General features: G+C 38.2%; 1 protein-coding gene across 1 annotated transcript in view; it reads right to left on the bottom strand.

Moving 5' to 3' along the window:
* Positions 1-20,499, bottom strand: part of MICAL3 (microtubule associated monooxygenase, calponin and LIM domain containing 3) — a 165,867-nt gene that overhangs the window by 86,052 nt on the left and 59,316 nt on the right. Inside the window, exons 3-17 of the mRNA XM_067306880.1 lie at positions 19,484-19,691; positions 17,901-18,017; positions 16,940-17,041; positions 16,180-16,335; positions 15,521-15,621; positions 14,582-14,839; positions 13,875-13,990; positions 11,098-11,224; positions 10,456-10,549; positions 9,141-9,288; positions 7,940-8,136; positions 6,893-7,005; positions 6,303-6,365; positions 5,400-5,573; positions 4,276-4,368 (exon numbers count right to left, since the gene is read on the bottom strand). Coding sequence (XP_067162981.1) covers positions 4,276-4,368; positions 5,400-5,573; positions 6,303-6,365; positions 6,893-7,005; positions 7,940-8,136; positions 9,141-9,288; positions 10,456-10,549; positions 11,098-11,224; positions 13,875-13,990; positions 14,582-14,839; positions 15,521-15,621; positions 16,180-16,335; positions 16,940-17,041; positions 17,901-18,017; positions 19,484-19,691 — 2,067 coding nt within the window. The remainder of the gene's footprint in view (positions 1-4,275; positions 4,369-5,399; positions 5,574-6,302; positions 6,366-6,892; positions 7,006-7,939; positions 8,137-9,140; positions 9,289-10,455; positions 10,550-11,097; positions 11,225-13,874; positions 13,991-14,581; positions 14,840-15,520; positions 15,622-16,179; positions 16,336-16,939; positions 17,042-17,900; positions 18,018-19,483; positions 19,692-20,499) is intronic.

The following is a 20,499-nucleotide window of genomic DNA, read 5'->3' as shown; positions in this document are numbered from 1 at the left end:
GGAAGAGTGGAGAAAAGTTGCGCTTTCTATCCCTGTACTACTCCAAACAGACTAACCTTGCTTGTCCGAAAAAGTTTTCTGACACTGGAAGATATATATGCAATACAGGATCAAGTTCTAACGCTTAGACAGAGGCACACCTGTTGAATTTCTACGGTGCATATACACACTTTAAGGGAAGACTTGGCCCTTGTATTTCACCTCTGTCCTGCTGCTACTCAAAACTGAAAAAGGCTACTGCAATTACAAATGACCCATAGTAAAATCTCAGAATCTACACTGCATCAGATAATCATCATAATCATATTTCTGCTGATCTAATGCCAACCTATGTTTTTAATCTAAGAGATCCAAGAACCCATTGCCATCTGAATAAAGAAAGTTGAAAATGCATTTGCAAATGGGATATCTGGTAACTGATCTAGTCACTTGTACAAACAGTAATGAAGAGAGAGGGATAGAGCATGCAGAGGAAATCACCTGCTGTCTGAGACACGGTGGAGAGGAAGGTGGAGTGGAAGAAGAGAGCATGATCACTTTTTTGGGGCAGGTCCGAGAACGTTCCTTATTCCTCAGCTTTTTTTAAAACAGAGAAAGAAAAAAATCATAAAAAGGATAGAAAAGCTAAGGCAACATTACAATTGGCTTTGGTGAGACAGGCCACAATTCCAGAAGTGCATCAACTGACTCAAAATCATATGCTTAGTGAAATGTACAACCTGCAACTCTCCATAGCACAGCTGGTCTGCTCTCTTTACTTCATGAAAAACTACTTACTGTTGTGCCCTGTAATGTTTAAAAATATCCATCCTTTTGGCCTAATTACTCTTGCTTGGAGTTCATTAGCAAAAAACTCAAGTCACAGCATTCTGTTCTCAGCTTCGGCTCCTTCCTCTCTACCTTACAGAGATTAAACTATCTAAGACAAATTAAACTGTATGGTGTCATTCTACTAGAAAAGAAACACAGCCATTTTATAGCTGAAATGTAGCCATAGCTAATAATCTGAATACCGCACAATATACATATGTCCTGGTTTGTATGCCAGAGCACATGCCTTTCTAATTCTATAAATCCTAACTATGTACAGTCTTTTTTCCACCACTTCTCCATTTTTCACGTATCTTTTGCCTGTTTTTGCCTTTTCTTTTGAATCCTCTCCCCCGCATATCTGGAAATAGTTGCACTGCAAAAAGAAACACTTGAGTATCTAAAGCCACTGTTAGACAACCTCTGAAGAAACAGCATGAAGTTTGAAGATATTACAGATGTTCATCACTGACCTTACCACTGAGCTGGCACAAACATCTGTTTGACTGTTCTCTTCCCCTTCAGCACAAAAATCAACTCTCCTAATTTAAACAGATACTACAAGCAGTTTAAACTAAGCCATATGACTTTGCACTGAAGTAGATGAGCACTTATATGCTGTTTCAAAAGGCTCAGCTGTCAAGATATTCATCTCTAACAGAAGGGCAATAACATCTTCAACCACTGCAGCTGTTAATGCACTTTCATCTGACCACGGCCTAGTTTGTATTTCAGATTTCAACATTTTCACAAACTTGCATATTTTTCCATGGCAGATAGCAGAACACTGTATAATGAAGTGGAGTAGGCATATGTTCAGCCCTCCAGTAGGATGCATTTCTGAGTATGCAAAGACAAAGATGGCTATAGGAAAGAGGAGAGAAAGATGTATCAACAGATTTAAATATGAAATTAAGTATGAAAAACAACATTAATGGAAATCAAAGTTGTTTTAAGTTCTCTTCCATTGAGATTTCAGATTTCAGCTCCTGCTGACTGTGGTCATCTCAGTTAGTCATTACATATCTTCAAAAACAAGAATTCCAACAGAACTACTGAAAAAAGTTTTTACTGTTGCATCTTTACCACCCTTCAAGGGACCATCTCAGAAGAACGAGCATCAAAACTCCAGAAGCAGAAAAAATTTGCACAGAAAGACATGCAATCTCCATCTTACAAGCATCTTTGTAAACGTAAGTGAGGAAAGCTTCTTTATTATGCACATACCTTGCTGCCGTTAGGAGACTATGAAACCACAGCAAAAAAAAATGCTGAAGGCTTTTATGCTGAGTCTGGAAATCCAGGACAAAATTCAGTTTAATAGACTAGTCTCTTATACCATACCCAAGCAGTCAGATCCTCTTCTAGACAGACCACATGGCTTTCCAATGTTTCATGATGCCTGATGAGATGCTCTTTCCCAAAATAAGCCCAAATGGCTTGGAAAACAATGGAACACACAATGGGAGTTGTTTTTATACAACTAAGAGTTCATTGGAGGAGATTAACCACTCTTCAAAAAACAGTCCAGCTTTTTTAGGCAATAGTGCCATCACAGAAGAAATTATAAATATTTTAATTGTGAATATGCACATAACATCATCTTCATATGTTACTAGCTGCTGCTGAGGTGCTCTAGTAGCGTGAACCCATTTTTGACAACACAGATCAGCATTCTCAAGGTGTAGCTCAACAAACCAAATTTTCCAACACAATTACTAAGGAAAACTATGAATGTGGAGAGCAGCAGATGGGCAAGGCTTTAATCCTGCTGGATCCTTTCAAGGTATTTCCTTTACAAGAGAGAGAGCATAAAGGTCATGTGATAAAAACAAAAATTGCTTCAGAACAGTTTTGCCAGGATTTCTCCCTTTCTCAGAGTTCTGTTATATCAGCCTGTCCCTACCCTACCTCTATAACAGCTCCAGAGATATTTTGCATCACAAACTGAAACTGCTGGCCTGCTATCTCTGCTAACTACAAGGCAAAACAAGAACCTGGCCTTAAACTGATAATCAAGTATAACTAAGGAAGTCCACCTGACAGACACTGGCAGGTCATAGCCCGAGGCAGATGTAGTTTTTCCATCAACAATCCAGACCACTTCTGTGCAACTGTCTGGTTTCTCCCCCACAATTAGTCTTGCTGCTTTTGCAGTATATTTTCCTCTGCCATGCAGCTTCCAAGATGCAGGACCAAACCTGTCAATCGTAAGGCCTGAAATTGCCTTCCTCCCCCAAACCCTCCAGTCCACTCTGCCTACTGGAAAGAACATCAGGTACCATCTGGTTTCCCTCAAGAACAGGTTACCACTTTATCCAGTTAGGAATTGCTTTGCTCCTCTTCAAAGGACTCTTCACAGTAGGAGGCATTTGCTATGTGAAGAGATGCAGGAGAACTCTGTCCCATAGCTTCGTGAACAGCTCTTTGTAGCTAACATAAAGTCCTCCTAAAGAGTTTATCAGGAGCAATATTACTCCTTTACATCATCTCCAGTAACATGTACCGGTACCCAGCACCAACTTCACTGTAGAATCTGTGGCCCAGGAAATAGCTTTGTAGCTGGAGTGCCTGGTGTCACTGTAGAGAGCCACTGCAGTACTGCAGTAAGGTGCAGTCTCACAGCTATCAGATTCTGCTGTGCCTCAGCAACCAGAACTAGGACTCTCAGGAGCCAGCTGAAGCACTGCTTCAGCAACAACTTCCCGCAGGACAGATATCTGTTCAAACTTGGCAAAGCTGGCTCCTTGGCTTAGTAGCTGGCTTTCTGCCTCAGCTGATCTCTGAATAAATGCTCCTATATACTCTTATGGCTTTTGAAATAAGACAACTGATATCCCTTATTTCCCGAGGCAAGTCCTCAGGAACCTTTGGAATAGAGACCATATCAATCTTCTCTTTGATCCTGCTGTATCCTGCAGATTTTGCATTCTTGAAACCCATTTTTATTCTTCTCCATTTCAACTGTCAGATGAAAAGCACAACAAAATCCAGCACAAAAGCTGCACCCCAGAACCCACTGTCTTCTGTTGATACAGTAAAGCTTATCAAGGAAAAGACATATCATAGATGACATGACATCTTTAACCTCATTGGTTGGGAAAATTGCTTGTATATTTTCTGTTTGTTTTTTTTTCCTAATAGAAAAATCTAGAAATACCTCAGACAATAAAACATTTATACTAAGTTGCATCTATAAGCAAGATTTCTGTTCAAACATCCACTGAAACCCTGGGAAGTTGAAACTCGTGTAAGAGGACAGGAAACTTTGACTGTTAAGTCTTCTTGAAACATTAAACCATGCATCATTGCCTGAAGAAGATTCTGGTTTTATTCATTATTAATTAAATGATTTAAAACAACGGTCTCATGCAAAGGTGCTGGAAAACAATGGTTTAAAAATAGGATAGCGATAGCTGGTATTGAGTGCAGACACTGCATCATATTCATAATCAATTTGTTTACCTGTTTCCACTGGGGCACAGAAGCAAGACGGCCCTGCTCTCGTCTGCTGGATGGTTGGTTGTGAACACGTTCTTGATAAGGCAAAACAGGCTGCTGCATGCAGGTTGTAGGGATAGCAGGGTGAGACCAGGGAGGAAAGACAAAATAGCAAAGGAAACTCAAAGAAAGTCAAAGGAATGGGAGACAGAATCAGACAGACACACAATTAAGAGAAAAAAAATTGGATGGGGAGAATTAGCAAGTAAAACATAAAAAGGGAAAAGACATTAAAAAAAAGGGAAAATTTGGAAATTTCTTTTATTTTCATTGTTTCTTCAGTTCAGCCTGGTTATTCCAGCCAGTATGCACTGACTGAGGAAACACGTGACTGGCAAAGAGCAAGATAAATGCCGTCCTTTTGAGCTTCTATTATACTACTGACACTGGTGTGCAGCTTTCAAGTAGCTAGGTCAGATCCCAGCCACAATCTAGCCATGGCAGCACAGAGCTTGGCACAAGCTGTGAAGCAGCAGGGCAAGAACCCAGGCACTTAAGCCATACTGAGCCTTAAACTGCTGACACCGCACTGCTAGCAGCATCTTGGAGTGACTCAATCTAACTTCAAAGAAGACTTCCTTGCAGTTGCAGTAGTTCAGATACCATCCTGAATAACCAGTAGTCATCAGAAAGCCTCACTTGGAATGATACAAACATCTTGATTGCAAAGAAACTCCCAGGCATTTATCTGCAGTGCTCACAGATGCATAAAAATACTGAGACCCAGTTCACAAGAATGAACAACTGGCATGAAAAACTTCAAATCAGAACTTAAATGATAGTTCTTAAACATTAGAAATGGGATGTTCCTGGAAAGCTTTTCAATGGCAGTAGTAGTTACAAAAGAAATCTAATTGTTTTTAAGATGTTTCTGAAAGAGATTACAAAACACAGTACCAGTACTAACAGTGAACTAGACTTCAAACAGGAAGTTCTTCCCCATCTCACATCCCTAAATCAAGAAATTTTCCTCTTTTGCATAAGCTTCAATCTTACTTAGAAGAGCCATTAGCATCCAGTCTTGAGGAGTGTTATTATTAGTGTCTCGTTGCTCTACAAAATAGGGGGTTCTACTACCCATCTCCTACCTGTCTCCGTAAGCTTGAGGACTGCACTGGTGCATTCTCCTCAAACTTGGCCAGTAGCTGGGTTGCCATGGACTTCACTTTGTTCTGATTCCCAATGGCAGCATCAATTCTCCTCTCCGTCAGGGCGCTGACCAGTGCGGGCCTTTCTTCTCTGTAGCTTCGAGGGATGTCCTCCTAACAATCAAGAGAATGAAAACTTAACAGATCCATCCAGACCACCTTTTATCTCTCCTCCCTTTGGCTGTAAAAGGTTAACACTGAAGAAAACGAAACCATTAGCTTGCATTTCAAAGCTCACATTTTAATTTTTTTTGGCAGGTCACCGAGTTCTGATAAACTTTAATTATCTTTCCAATCTTACTTGATACATTTATGTACCAAAGAGACCACATTTGAAACACTCCCATGAATATATCGCCATAAAGCAAAAAGCTATTTTCAAACTCTCACTGACAATTCAAAGTTCTAAATTTTAGCGCACTTGTAGCTATTTGGCTATATAAACTTGAACTGGAGGAGTGCCTTGTGGAGCATACTGGATACGTATGCCTTTTGAAATGAAGAAGTTTTAACATGAATGAAATTTCTGACTCCATTGCATCACTTTACTAAATTAGCATTTTATTCTTGGTGTCCTCATCAAGTCAAAGTAACTTGCAATCAAGACAAAATATAAGGGAACTGCAACATTTAATTTCTAACATACTATTCTTTCATAAGAACCAGTAAAATATTTGTACTATATGTATGACAAAGCATAATCTCTTAAGAAGAACTGACTTTTATCTAAAAAATTTCATATAAATCCTGTCCGGATATAGAAAACACAAGGCTTGAAGTTGGAACAAGGAACCTAACAAATACATATTTTTCTCCATAACACTTCTCCACTCTAATACTTACATCCTCAGACTGGCTCGTTTTCCTCCTCTTTCCTGCACCATCCAGTTCCTTTTCCTTTTTGTCCTGAAAATAGAAGGAAGAGAAAAAAAAAAAACAAAGATAAGGATTCTCATACCTTTCTGGCCTGAGACAAATGCCATCAGTATGTTTAAATTAGCTTTACAACACAACTGATTAATTCTCTGGGCTCATTGTTTAAAAAAAGTGGGGGGGTGGAGGGTGGGGGGGGGTGGCTCTGATGCTTCTTAGGGGATTTCTTGCCTTCACATTGGAAATTCTACCTGACATTCTTCAAAGCTTTCAATGAACTGGGAACTGAGTACCAGTTATGTTCTAATACAAAACATATCCCCAAATTCTAGCACAAGACTAGGATTTTAAGACTGAAGTAAATCATTAATTGAGAGCACATATTACCTAGGTAATTCTGCAATTATAATGGTTATGCATTGTCCTATGCCAATAACTGATGAACACATGGTCTTTTGTTGATACACAGCAGATAGGCACTCATACATCCATTTTTATTAACACCTATGTGGACAGCAGCCTAGCAGACAAAAGTGTTATCAGGACTGTGGTATGGTCACCTTTGGAGTGCGTTTCCGAGAGATGCTTTGTCCCAGTTTGCTGAGAAAAGAGATGGGAGATTTGGTACTGGCAATCAGGGCAGCTTTTTCTTCTGCATTCAGGTCCAGACTGTCTGTTAGCAAAAACAAGTGGGACAAGGGAATGCCAAGATTTTATTTCTGTGGTGCCATTATTAAACACACAACCAAAAGACTCACTAATTTTTTAACATATCACTCTTATTATTAAACTCTCTGCACAAAATAATTATAGAGACTCCAAAATGAGTAGGTTTCTTTGCAACCCCACTCTCTTCATTTTGCCAAAATCAGTTCTCCTTCGGGCCTTATAACTACCCAGAAAAAATATTGTGTTTGTTTACTCTATTTACTTCCGTATTTGCAGACCATCAGGACCAATATTAATAAGAAGAAACCAGAGCTTTGGAAATAACACCTGATATACGCTATATTTTAAAAAGGCTATTAAACACACAATTTTCACCAGAGTGATAGACTTGAAATAGATGCATCTTAAGGCATATATTAAGATCATCAGTAACAGAGAAAAAGCTGAAATAGCATTATTAAGATGGCAATATTCACTTATGCTAGGCATTTACATCTTTCAGTACTACTTAAGGATCTTTCAGTCCTGCCTTCCATTGGCCTGGAGTTACTCTCATCATCCAAGCATGGTAAACAATAGATATAAAACTTGGCCAGTGCCTTGAAATTAACTACTAAACAACTGCTAGCAAGGCATCTCATGACCAGAGACAGATGAACCTCTAATAATAGCAAGAGAGCACAAAAGTTGTCTAGAAGTTCTGAAGTGAATTTAGATTTTTTGAGGACATTATTTTGCACTCATTAACTCCTCTTTTTGCTTCTGATGCTGCTAACATGGTCTCCTGTCAGCACAAACAAGAGGGCAACTTTCTGTAGTGTAGAATTAGTGAGTGACAACTATGAGCTCATGTGGGAGAAGCACAAAGATAACTGGAGTGCCCAAAAATCATTCTGCAGCTGTCTTCAAATCTGACAGACCTGCCCCAAGCTCCTTACCATTAGAGGGGATGGTGTCTTTGAACATCTCATAGAACTGCGTGAGGTACATCACCATCGAGAGTTTATCTGGCTCTCCAACAGATGCCATTTCCTTTCCAGTCATAATGGGAGATATTCCAAACTCTTTTTCAGAGATGTCAAAGGCCAGCTGGTTATTTTTCTCCACATTGTGCTCATCCAAAGAATCAAAGTCTCTGCAAAGGGCAGGAAGAGGGCATGCACTGAATCAAGTATAAAAAGTCTTTTGAAAGAACTCAGAGATAAATCTCCAGTTTCTATTCTGAAACTCCAGAGTATCTTCTTCTCTCAAATTTATTAGCAAACATCTTTTTATATTGCTCTTGTCCCCATTTTTCTTGACTGATCCATATTTTAGTTCTATTGGCTTTTCCAAAACTTGTTATTCTCATTTGAACTCTCACAAGCTACATAGCTTTTAAAAAGAGTAGCTCAGGTTAACTTTAGTGCAACAGAGAAGTAATTCAGCACGAAGGAAAGGGAATAACCACACAATTATTTAGCATGCTTTACACTGGAGTATGTCTTTAATTACACTGCTAGCATTTATTTTTTCTAATGTCCCTTTGGGACATAGTCATTTCAGATTTCAATTGAAGTACCAGAGTCTTTGCTACTGGTACTTATGCCTGCCAAAGTTTTCCCATTCTAGAATCTGGGCACTCTTTTACCCAACATATAATGGAATAGGACAGCCTCTCTCATTCATCCAGTCAACACGTTAGTGCACAAACAGTAGCAATGACTCTATTCAGACTGTAGGTCACTAATTCTAGAAAAGGCAGCCCAAAAGTCTTCAGAAAAAGTTACCATCAAACTATAAAAGGCTAAGTGGAGATTTGTTTACAAGAAATTTAACTGAGGCTATCAACTAATTTCACAAAGAAAAGAGCTGTCAGATAATAGTGAACTCCAATCAGTACCAGTTTGCAGTTTAATTCCATCAAATCATGTAGAAGACAAAATGACAACACATTTATTTTGATATTCATCAAGCCTTTATGACCTTCCACCCTGCTGGTGAATCACTGTACATTAGCTTCTATCAAGTTTAATTGTATTCATTTCAATCCACTTCTTCAAAAGTCACAAAAGCATTGCCTAAGTCTCCATATTAGTAGTTCCAAATACGACTAACATTCTTGTCCTTCCCAGTTCTTCAAAACAGTCCGTTACTTACATTAGGTCTGGACGGTATCTGTGGATAATGGCACATAAAGCTAGGCCACTTTTCCATGACATTGTGAGATCTGTCACATTTACACCAGCATATCCATCAGTCTGCCTCTGGCACCAACTGAGCAATTTACTGGAGCGAGCTACAGACTCTGTAAGAAATCATGTTTTTTTAAGTGGAAATGCACAAAATCTCTTTCATGAATTCTAACAATGTCATAAAAAGTATGTATCAACAAACAAAACTTGCTGGAAGGGTCTTTGTGTAAAGAAGTAGCTCCCTCAACAAGGGATAATTTAGGATAGATTAAAAAAAAAAAAAAAGACTATCACATCTATTTTACATCCAAGAAAGGACTTTTCATTTGCTAAAAAGTAATTATCCAAGTTGTAACTTGCCAGGCATTTCACCCCAAATGTCACAAAAAAACCCCAGGCATTATAAAACAGCCAAAAAGGCTTGTTTTAAATAAGATCAAAAGGACATACAGTAGCATGACGCTCTCTAACACCCAGATATACTATTTCTAATGGAAGAACTATAAATGTACTTCTGCAAATTCTTAACTTCTTTTGAAAGCTTTCCAGTTAAGTACTGACCTGTTTTGACCTTGCCTCACTGCAAGAGCTGACGAGATTACAGCCCAAAGGCACATGGTTGTAGGCCAAAGAACAAATCAGAAGACTACGAAACTATACAACAGTGAAAGGGAGGTTCAGCAGCAAAACTCCATTCTGAGAGTCACCAAAGACTATCTGGACATCCAAAGGCAAGGTATGCAAAAGAAAAAGTTCAACATACCCCTCATGGTACAGGACTAGTAGACAGATGTTTAAATACTTAACCACAAGATGTCTAACTTGCAGAATGATGCAAGTAAAGCAATGTTTCATTTCGTTAAGCTAAGAGATGAAATTTAGTAAAGGGTAAACATAAACATGAGAGACTGCACAAGGTGAAATACCTTCTCTTATTTTTATAAGAATTGTGAGTTTGCTGCTGGAATGAATTCAGGCTAAGCTTCCACACTCAATGTAATGACATTGTTAATGGATAAAGGAAGTGAGAAATACTTGTATAAGCAAATATGCTTAGAAATATAACAGCATTATACAGCTAGGGAAATTAGGCAAACAAAATGCCTTTACATGTTAATTAAAACTTGAAAAATTGGAAAAATTAGACAAAGAACTGCTAGATATTTTTTCTAAACCAAAAGAGACGGGTTAAACAAGACTCCAGAGCCCCATTGCTCTGTGTGTCCTGCACTGATTTAGCTCCAGAGTACCAAAAGGAATGAAACAATAACCAGGCCTACCATTCCGAGTCAGCTTTGGTGTCCTGGAGTTCACAAAGTTTTCTATTTCCAAGTGAATGTCTTTCAAGTCTCCTGTATTATACAAGTGGCGCACCTAAAATAATGCAAAAGATTAAAAATGACCAACATGTGACGCACCCAAGATCCATACAGAATGAATAGGAAGACATGAAGGAGCAGTTCCAAGGATGAATGAAGGAAGACGAGTACGCTCACATAGCAGAAAGCTCTAGCCCAAGAACTCCAGAACAATGAGGAACAGCTCGTCAGTGCTGAACAGTCGAGCTGGCTTCTGCTGGTCAGTGGATAACAAATTGCAGTGACAGACAGCTACAGTACATTACTACAAAGAAAATACACACACACAAATATGTGTATTTCAAATATCATTATAACATGGTTAAAACTGTCAAAATCAAAAACACAACTGATAAAAAAGCACATTTTTAAGACTTCTAAAAAAGCCTACATTAAGAGGAATTTGGTAGAGTACAGAGGTCTATTCTTGATGGATATGTCAGCATTTCACTGCTTCCAAGTTAAACTGCCACAGCCAAGTCAGCACCAAAACATTAGCGTAGTTTCATCTAAGGAAAGACCATGCAGATTACAAGCATTTAGAAGCACTATTCATCCAATTACCTGCTGTGGCCGCAAAAAGTTGACGTTGATATTGGGATACCGGGTGGCAGGATCAATGCTATAATGGCTGAAGTTTTTACTCACATTCTCAGGGGTTGTCTGAGGCAGTAGCCTATAAATGCTTTCCCTTGGGAAAATAAAAAATAAAAGTGATTTTTTCAAGAAATGCATCACTACTAATACCACTAAGTCAGTCCTGGTGAGACAGAACATTCAGATCTGAAAACTAGCCACTTCAGGTATTGAATAGCTACGGTTCAGTTTAAGCATATTAAAATCTGCAATTTAATACAACTCTGGAAATCAAAAGGAGGGAAGAAAACAATACATTGAAGCACGACTACAGGGTTCCCCAGTACAAGAAAGACATTCACATACTGGGCGATTTGGGAAGAGGGCCATGTAGCAGCTGGAGCACTTGCCCTGTGAGGTTGAGGTAACTGGGTTTGTTCAGCCTGGAGAAGAAAAGGCCAAAGGGAGATCTTATTGCTGTCTGCAAGTATCTAATGGAAAGGTGTCAAGAAGATGGAGCCAGACTTTTCTTGGAGATGCACAGTAATGGGATGAGAGGCAACAGAGACAGGTTGGAACCCAGCAGATCCAATTAGATACAGGAAAAAAAAATTTCATCATGAGAGTGGTCAAACACTGGAAAAGGTATCCAGAAAGGCTGTGGAATCTCCATCCTGGGAGAGAGTCAAAACTTGACCGCACACAGCCCTGAGCAACCTGATCTAGCTGGATCCAGTCTTAAGCAGGATGTTGGATTAGGTGGCTTTCAGAAGTCCCTTCAACCTAAATTGTTCTATAAATCTATGATATATCAACAGGATACCCACTTCTGGAATATTTTCAGGTTTATTTACCCCAAACCTAACACACCAGAAATAAACAGTCCACAGACAGACAGCATAAATTAATATTAGATAAAATGGTAAAGTTATATGAACAGTTGAAACTTTTCAGAGAAGAGACATGCATGGTGAAATACAAATGATGAATGGTATGATCAAAATAAATCAATCATAATGTCCCTATTTAATTTCTCACACTGATAGCAAGAGGACCTGTGGAAACAACTAACACAAAATACAACTTATGCCAAAAGATTATAGCCTTCAAAATTAATTAGACTTTTATATGGGTAATGAGAACCCCAACATTACTTCAGTTAAGATAAAAATATTAACACAAGCCTTTGTGAAAGGGGATATAAGACAAACTCTATTTGGCAGAGAAAAGGAAAAGAATGGCCTGATTTCTTGTTCCTGACCAACACAATCATGTGAAACACTGCACTGAACAGAATTCAGGCAGCTAAGAGGCAGATAAGTTCCATAGTTGGAGGTCCCTTCCAACCTATATGATTCTGTGATTCCTGCTTTTAAATTACACATTAGTAGTTCTCAAATTAGAAAATGAGAAGTGAAGTTTTATTTAGTAGTTATATAAAAATTAAAACATAATTACTAATATAAATGTGACACAACAGAATTACTGACACACAATAGACTAAAACATAACTGTTTCCAAACTGTAAATAAATTCTGGTTTAATTTACAAATTCTGCTACTCTGTAAAGAGTACATGACTAACTAACAAGTCTGTTGAGAGTTCCCCCAATACAAAAATAATATACATACAGACCCCCTGAAATACATGCGACAAGTTGAAATATTCAGTTCCCCCAGTAATGGGAACTGAATGGATTTGACCAGGCTGTATTCCCTTTATCAGGTTTTGCAGCTTGACCTATAAGAAATTTTAAGTTTTGAATCATTCAGATGCCTATTAAGTAAGTCAAACTTTAATTCATCTAACTTTATGGTCTTTTGTATTAAATCTGTGATCTTTAAATTAGAAAAATCTTTATACTGAAAAATATAGATAACTTTCGATGTTTATTTTGCAGTCACAAAAAATCTATTAATAAGATTTCTTGAAAATTCAATCAGTCATGAAAAAATTAATAAATTGATTAATTTCAAGCAAGTGTGTGAAGCTAACTGCAATTTTTTTTTCAATATTTTTTAAGTATCCACTGTGCCATTTAGAAAATTTTAAAAATTAAACTATGGTTCGTGATAGTCAGAAGCTGCAGTTGTTTAAGTTTTTAAAAGAGGTTCTATTAAAGGTTGATTTTATTTACACCATCTTTTACTGACGTGAGTTCTGATCTACAAGAGATCACCCTGAGCCACCAAAACAACTCTCAACCAAAGATGACAAAAACATCAAGAACTCGATACTCCAAAGAAACAAAAAGCCCAAGATATTGTTTGATTTGTATGAAAAAAAACGATGAATTTAGATAGAGCACATGAAATAAAAACAGATCATAGTTTCATTAAAAGAAAATGGTCAAAGAGATTTCTAAGATAGCAAGGGATGGCAAGAGTTTTTGTCACCATACAATACTTTGAAAGCACCTACATCTTCATCTGGTTCACTATTGTAAGGCTGGTGGCAGTAAGTCAGGCTCACTTTCTCCTCATAATACCAATAAGCACCAAGAAAACACTCTTCTAATCTGCTTTTTAACTAGGAGAGAGAACAGCTGCAACATTTCTTATTCCTCTCTAAATATACTTCAATTTATCAGCTCCTTAGGAAATTTTTTCTTTAATGAAACTACACGCATAAGCGTCCTCTAAAAACATTAGTAAGAATCAGTATCTCCCATTTTGTCTGCATATTTGTACTAGAAGGAACTGGAATTGATGACATGTTGGAGGATTTAGATTAGAACTGAAAACTGTATTCATTTGCTCTATTACCTCTCTGCAAGAACTTCCAAAGGACTAGCTCCGAGCGACCAACTTCGTACCATCCAAGCAGAGTCCATTGCAGCCAGAAACCCCCTGGCTATTCCAGTTCCCATTGGCCAAAAAGGCTAATATTACATGTTACAGAAAAAGCAGAGAAAGGAGAAGTGTCAGTTGGGGAAGGAAAATTTTAAATCAGTATCAAGAATATATTCAGAGGGTAATCTGCTGGGAAACTATAGCTCAGTAATTAGCTTAAAGCTCTACTCCCACTGGGCTAGATGAAGCCGTATGTATGGTGACTTGGCCATGAGCTCCCCCAAAGCCAACGTTCCTTTATTTCCAACAATTCATAGCCTGGAGTGTCTTAACAGCTTCTTTTCAAGACTGTACTTTTTAACAAACTATAAAATGCTAATTATTAACAGAACTACAGTAGGTTCCATAGAAAGTCTAACTGTCCCAATAAGGAACAGATGGAAGAGACATAACTTCAGAAACTCTCTGACACATTTTCTTTAGCGCTAAATATTCTGTTTTTGCAACACTCCTACCCTTCCTCCAAACCTCCCACATTATTATATAATAAACAGCAGCTTTCCTCATAATAACTATTTCATAGGCCAAAGGGAAAGCAGCACACATTTTAGTGATGGGCGCAATGGCTTGTGCTTGTGCTTCAATTCATTGTGTACACATGATAAGTTTAAAACACAAACCTCTAAGAGACTGTCCCCAACCAATGCCACAAGTAACTGGTGGCCATTCTGCTCTCGCACCAGTGCTGCATTCTCTGATGCATACATACACGTGAAGTCAAACATAGCCACATCTGGCTGACCATAGTGATTGATGGCAAAGTCCAGTGATGGCAGCTGCTGATTAGTGGAGAAGTCAGCTGCTTCTCTGGCGTAGTTTAGCAAGGCCTCCTGGTCTACATTCTCCCGTGAGAGTAATAACTCTGTGTCAGCGTAATCCTGCCGAAGAGAGACCAGTAAAAGTGAAATAGCCATATTCGCAAGGGTATTTTAAGATTGGTATATACAGTTGCTGCTACTGACATTCCTGCAAGTCCACAGATACAGGTTTGCCTCTAAATTCTTTAATTTATATCTATGTCTAAGCTTCCAAGAGAAAATTTTTAAATCTTTTCTGGCAAACAATCAGCTCTACTTGCACTTCTGAAAGTGAAAGGGCAAAGAAACTTTCAAACATTTTTTTCACATTCTGTTTTCCAATAAAACATGGAAGACCTTATTTATTCCTTTGTGACCAAACTAGTTTTAAATCAATTTCTGTCAGAATAAGATATGGGTAAATTCCCAAGATTTTCTTCACTCCCTGCTTTTTCATTTCCATAAAATGAGGGAGACTCAACAAAGTAGTCAAAGATTCTGGAAGTGTAATTTATCTCAACATGAATGAAACCCCCAAATCTACACAGGGATACAAATTTGGATACGGTAAATCTGAGAACACTTTTCTGATGGCTCAAAATACTTCAGAAGGGCATTAATCACACATACCTGTGTTCTAAAATAAGCCTGTATAAAAATGTATGGTATGAAACAATAGTGTATTCCCTTCTTTCAGCATGCCAAAAACAAATCGTGCCAAAATTTTAGTTTATAGAGAATACAGAAAAAGTTAATACCCACATGCCGTATCACTCCTTTATCCAGCAAGCTCTGCTTTTTGGCAGTCATGACAAAGTAGTGTGTATCGTCTTTGTAGTAGACAATGTTCTCTAAGTCAATACCTTGTGAGAGAACAAAAGACATGGTAATGAAGGAACAAGTTACACGTTTTGTGCAACACATGAGCTCTATCAGAAGAAAGTAAATTGAAACTACATGGTTAGAAAGCCTTAAGGAGAATGCCAAGCAGCTTCCTCCCATGCTTTTGGTGAGTTTAAAAAATGAATCTTCAACAAGACCACAAACAGCACACTTTACCTCTTTAGCTACCTCTTTTTAAAAATATATTTATCATCACTCTAAGGTTTGCAGTCAGATCTGCAGTGCAGAAAGCTGAACTCAGGATTCAGACTTTTCTTAAGAAGGGCTCAGCTTTCCTGAAAAACTTCAAGAAAATAAATTCTCCATTTTTGTACAACAAAGACACACATCTGCTTTATACAGCTGTATAAAAAAGCTATAAAAGTGAGGGAAATCAAACTTGGAAGAGAGAGAGCAATGACTGACTTCCTAGCTCAAGATGATCATTTATTGATTAAACGTGTGATACTTGAATTACAGAAAGTTATAATAATAAAGATAAATAGTTTTCACTGGAAATCTGTCTATTGCTGACAAACCTGTGGCTTCTCGCAGATCCTGGAAGAACTTCTGATTGAATATGAAGGCCACACCGCTGATCTCTTCTACTTTGGCTTCAGCTGTAGTGTTGCGATTGATGAAGTTTGCTGTGATAGCAATTGCTAGTTTGCCACGGAACTCTTTTCGGCGAAACCCTATGGGAAAGATAAACTAATAATGTTGACAAAAAGAGCATAACTTCATAGAAGACTCAGCATGCCATAGATAGGTGTCCTCATAACACAAAGCAGAGAATGAATCCAAAGTACTACAAACTCCTCCACAGAAAAAGCAACAAAAACTCCTCTTGCAATTTGCTTCATCAGGAAAATAAAATGGTTAGGGAAAAAGCTCCCCTCTCTTTTTTACCAAAGACTGTAACTTGCATCAAAAATGTTAAGACAGAATCCTCTGCTACACCAGAAGAGCATTCAAAACTTCAGCTCTAACTCTCAGCAGCAAGAGCTGCAACACTACTCAACTAAAAAAAAAAGTGGAAAAATTATCCAGGTCAAACCACCTAATTCCTTCACTAGTGTGTAGTGAGACAAAAAAAGACAACTCATGTACTGTCCATGATACAACTGGATTTCTGCAGGGAATTTTAATCTCTCTATCACTAGTCAAATGTCTTTCCAGATTTTGGGTTGGATGTTGAGGGCCATTTTTGTTTATATCTACTCTAACTTAAGAGTAAGTTCTATTCAAAGTGAATAAATATAGAATCTTTTACATTATGGATGCACCAAAAGCCATTACCTTCTAAGGTGTTCCTCCTGCCATCCCCTCCAATGATTACTTCAAATTCATACTCAGATACTGGATGTGTTTTTGGGTGGACCAATGCACGCCAACCTATCCCTGTGAATAAACTCCAGGTTAATGACAACATAAGCAGTGCACCTAATACAACGAATATATAAAAATTATGTAAAAACACTTCTTACTACCCATAAGCCATTTTTCACATGGTCAACAAAGATACAGTGCAGGAAAGCCATACTGTTGACCTGGGTATCGTTGACCTGCATAGACTCTCTCTTTACAAGTGAATCACAGAAGCACTATGTCAGGCAATGACAGCCCCAACAAATCCACCCTGATTAGTACCTTTAAGGGTGACTACAACCTTCTACAGCTTCTTCTACTTTTCAATTAATGCTATGCCAAAAAACAAGTAAGACACTATCTTCTACAGTGATCAGACAAGAGATTTCACAAAGATACAAAAAGTGTAACAGAGATCACTACAAGCTTCATGTTTTGTAACAGAAAAATTGATTTGTCTAACATATGGGCAAAGTCAAAGACCATGCTGGCACATGATTTGTTTGCTCAGTAAAAGACTGTCAACAATATTTATAAAAAACATGTAGGTAACTGATGTAAATATCCTCAGTGAATGAAAAAAAAGGAGTTGGCTGTAAAAAGACATCTTCTAAGTGTAATAAGCTTAAATATTTTAGGAATGATTATGATTGGCTGCGTCTTGAATTATTTCTGCTTAGTACCTCAGGTGTTCTTTGTTTTATATAGCAACTAATTTGGATTCTTCACTAGAAAGAATAAAATCAACTATAAATTCCAGCAAAAGTGAATTAACTCTCATTAACAGAGTATAAGGAAAGGACTTAGTGTTATAAGCAGGGCTGAAGAGCTGTAGTCTGTGTATCCTACCATAACCTCCCCTTTCTCGACTACCCATTTCAATTCTACTTGCTTTCATTCTCCTGATCCTCAGGAGGGTAAACAAGCCCCTGAAATTCCACATTGACATGGATCTCGATTCCCAAGATCAAGGCAACCTTCAAAAGGATAAGCTGGAGCTGACGGATACCTGCAAGAAAGCAGGTGATAAAGAAATGTAAGAAAAAGAAAAGAGCACAGGCATACACATGTGTCCCTGTATAGTTTGACATTACTGATAAATTGATTTAAAGGCCAACTGCTGCTTGCTTCTTCCCACTGTGTTTCCTAGCACTTCCATTGAGGCAGCACTGGTGTGTAACATCATGGCATGCCAGAAAACTTCTGTATAGCAGAAACTCCAACCCTTCCCAAAGAAAGTAAATAATTTTTTAATGTTTCAGTCCCCAAATCAGGAACAAGGGAAACAACCAGAACATGCATTGCAGGGGATGTAGGGAAGAGAGCACAAGCAAGACTGCACTTTTATCACAGGTAGCAACTAGTCATTTGATCAACCTAGTTATACTACTGAACTGCACCTTTATCCTAAGACTTTTAGGTTAGTGAGAGCATAGTAAGATTCTTACCATCTTTTTCCTCTAACGTTAGTGTAAGTAGTGGGTACAGAAATGACAATGTGAAAACACTACTAATCTGAAGGAAGACACCCTACTATCATATTCCAGATACTGAAATGAAAAAATGCTCCACCTAAATATTAAAATTCAGCTGTGCTGAAATACAAAAGAAGATGGCATTTATAAAGTACTGGAAGAATAAAAATAATGAGAAATTGGAAGAAAAGAAGCAATCTGCAAGACTGAAGTTCCAAAGATCCTTCAGTTGAACCCTTCACTTCCAAAAAAAGAGCAGTTTTTGTTTGGACAAGAGGCTAAATTTTATCTACTGTCTTTCTGTCACTTTATTTTCCCCACTTATCCCAAGTGGTCAACACAGATTGGTGGGCAAAACAATCTGGCTGTGGCATCCCCAGTAAATTACTGAAGAAAGAAAAACTGGAAAAAGATAACTCCTGTCCAACTGAAGCTGTCATTCAGTTTTAAACTGGTTTATCAGAATTTGAGAATTACCAAATTACTCTCAATTTTGGTATGTAAACCTCTAATCCAACCAAAGCCTATTCAGAGGCTGGCAGTTTTCCTGAAAATATCTTCAGTACTCTTTCAAAAATACAGATTTTAATAGTGAACAATCATTCAAAAGAATGTTCAAAAGCATTTAGCAATTTTTTTTTTTTACAACTTGCTTACAATGTTCAAGAGAAACAGAATAATGTGGCAGCTGCAAGGATTTAACAACAAAAATAGGAAAATTATCCATCCAAAAAAAGCTTTGAACCTTAAGTGTACTTTTCAGTGTAAGAAAAAGATAAGCCTCTGAAAGTAGTAGGTGTCTGTTAATCTCAAGGCGCGATGTATTTCTCCCATATCTAGGGCTAGCCCAGATTGTGCTATGCAAAGGTAATGCTGAATTGCACCAAAAGGAGGTCAGAGCAGTAACTGGTGTAGGCTGAATTCTAATGAGTTAGCCCATGCACCTCCTGCCTTCCCCGGGAAAACAAGTGCTGCTGTGGCTAGCAGCGGCTGTACTTACTGATATGGTCTATGGATCCCGCACAGAATTTGCCATAGAACTTTTTGGCGCCAAGACCCCGCAAGTCGTGTATGGTGAACGGCCACAAGTGCAGAACATTATTGCGGGAAAAGGCATCCCTCTTTTCTATGACCACCACCTTCGCTCCTAGGAATGATAGGTCGATGGCTGTACGAAGGCCACAGGGTCCAGCCCCAATTATCAGACACTGCAAAACAACCGGTACAGAGTAACTTTACAGTCCTAGGAGGAAAAAGGTATTCTCACCACAGCTTCAAAGCATCCCACGGCTCTTAGGGGTAAGTGCTCTTTGTTTGCAACATAAGGTGAAATTTCAGTTCAGTCTTTCTATTGTTACCTGCCATGCTCTGCCACTGATATGTTAAAGCAGTAAGTGAAACCTGAAAATAAAGCATATCACACAGCAGTGAAAGTCTGGAGAAGCAGCAAGTCACCTTCCTGTTTTCAGCCTTCATTTTAAGAAGAGCTGCCAAGATGTACTCTATAAGCTATGTAAGTACCTGGAGAGCATCAGCATTTCTGAAGGCTCAACGCTTCCTCCTCCTCCTCCCCCGTTCCATCCATGTGTTTCCGTTCTTAAAGCAGGTGATCTAGCCTTTTTCTCTCATTTTCCAAAACCTGAGCTGCCCTTCCTTGAGAAAATTTTGAGCAACACTAAAAACTCTTCATGATCGCTGAGTAGCATAGTAATGGCTAGCACTCTAAGGCTGAGAAATACCTGAGGTGCTGATGTTTTTATAAACATTGTCATTTGGAATAGCATAGATAACGGTCAAGTCAGAGCACATAAACTCATACCTATGCTGCCACCTCTACTATTGCAACAAGGGAAACTTCAGAAAATTAAATATAATGTAAATACAAATTTTGTGTAACTGACTAGACAATTTTTATCAAGATACATTTTATTTGAGCTAACTTTTGTCACATGGTCTTTCATCTTGCCATGCCTTTTTCCACTCTACTCACAAACACTATTGGAGGCCAAAAAACAA

This window comes from Apteryx mantelli, chromosome 1, assembly GCF_036417845.1.
Source record: "Apteryx mantelli isolate bAptMan1 chromosome 1, bAptMan1.hap1, whole genome shotgun sequence".
Classification (NCBI taxonomy): domain Eukaryota; kingdom Metazoa; phylum Chordata; class Aves; order Apterygiformes; family Apterygidae; genus Apteryx; species Apteryx mantelli.
The sequence above is the reverse complement of the archived record's forward strand: the minus strand, read 5'-3'. Positions and strand labels throughout refer to the sequence as shown.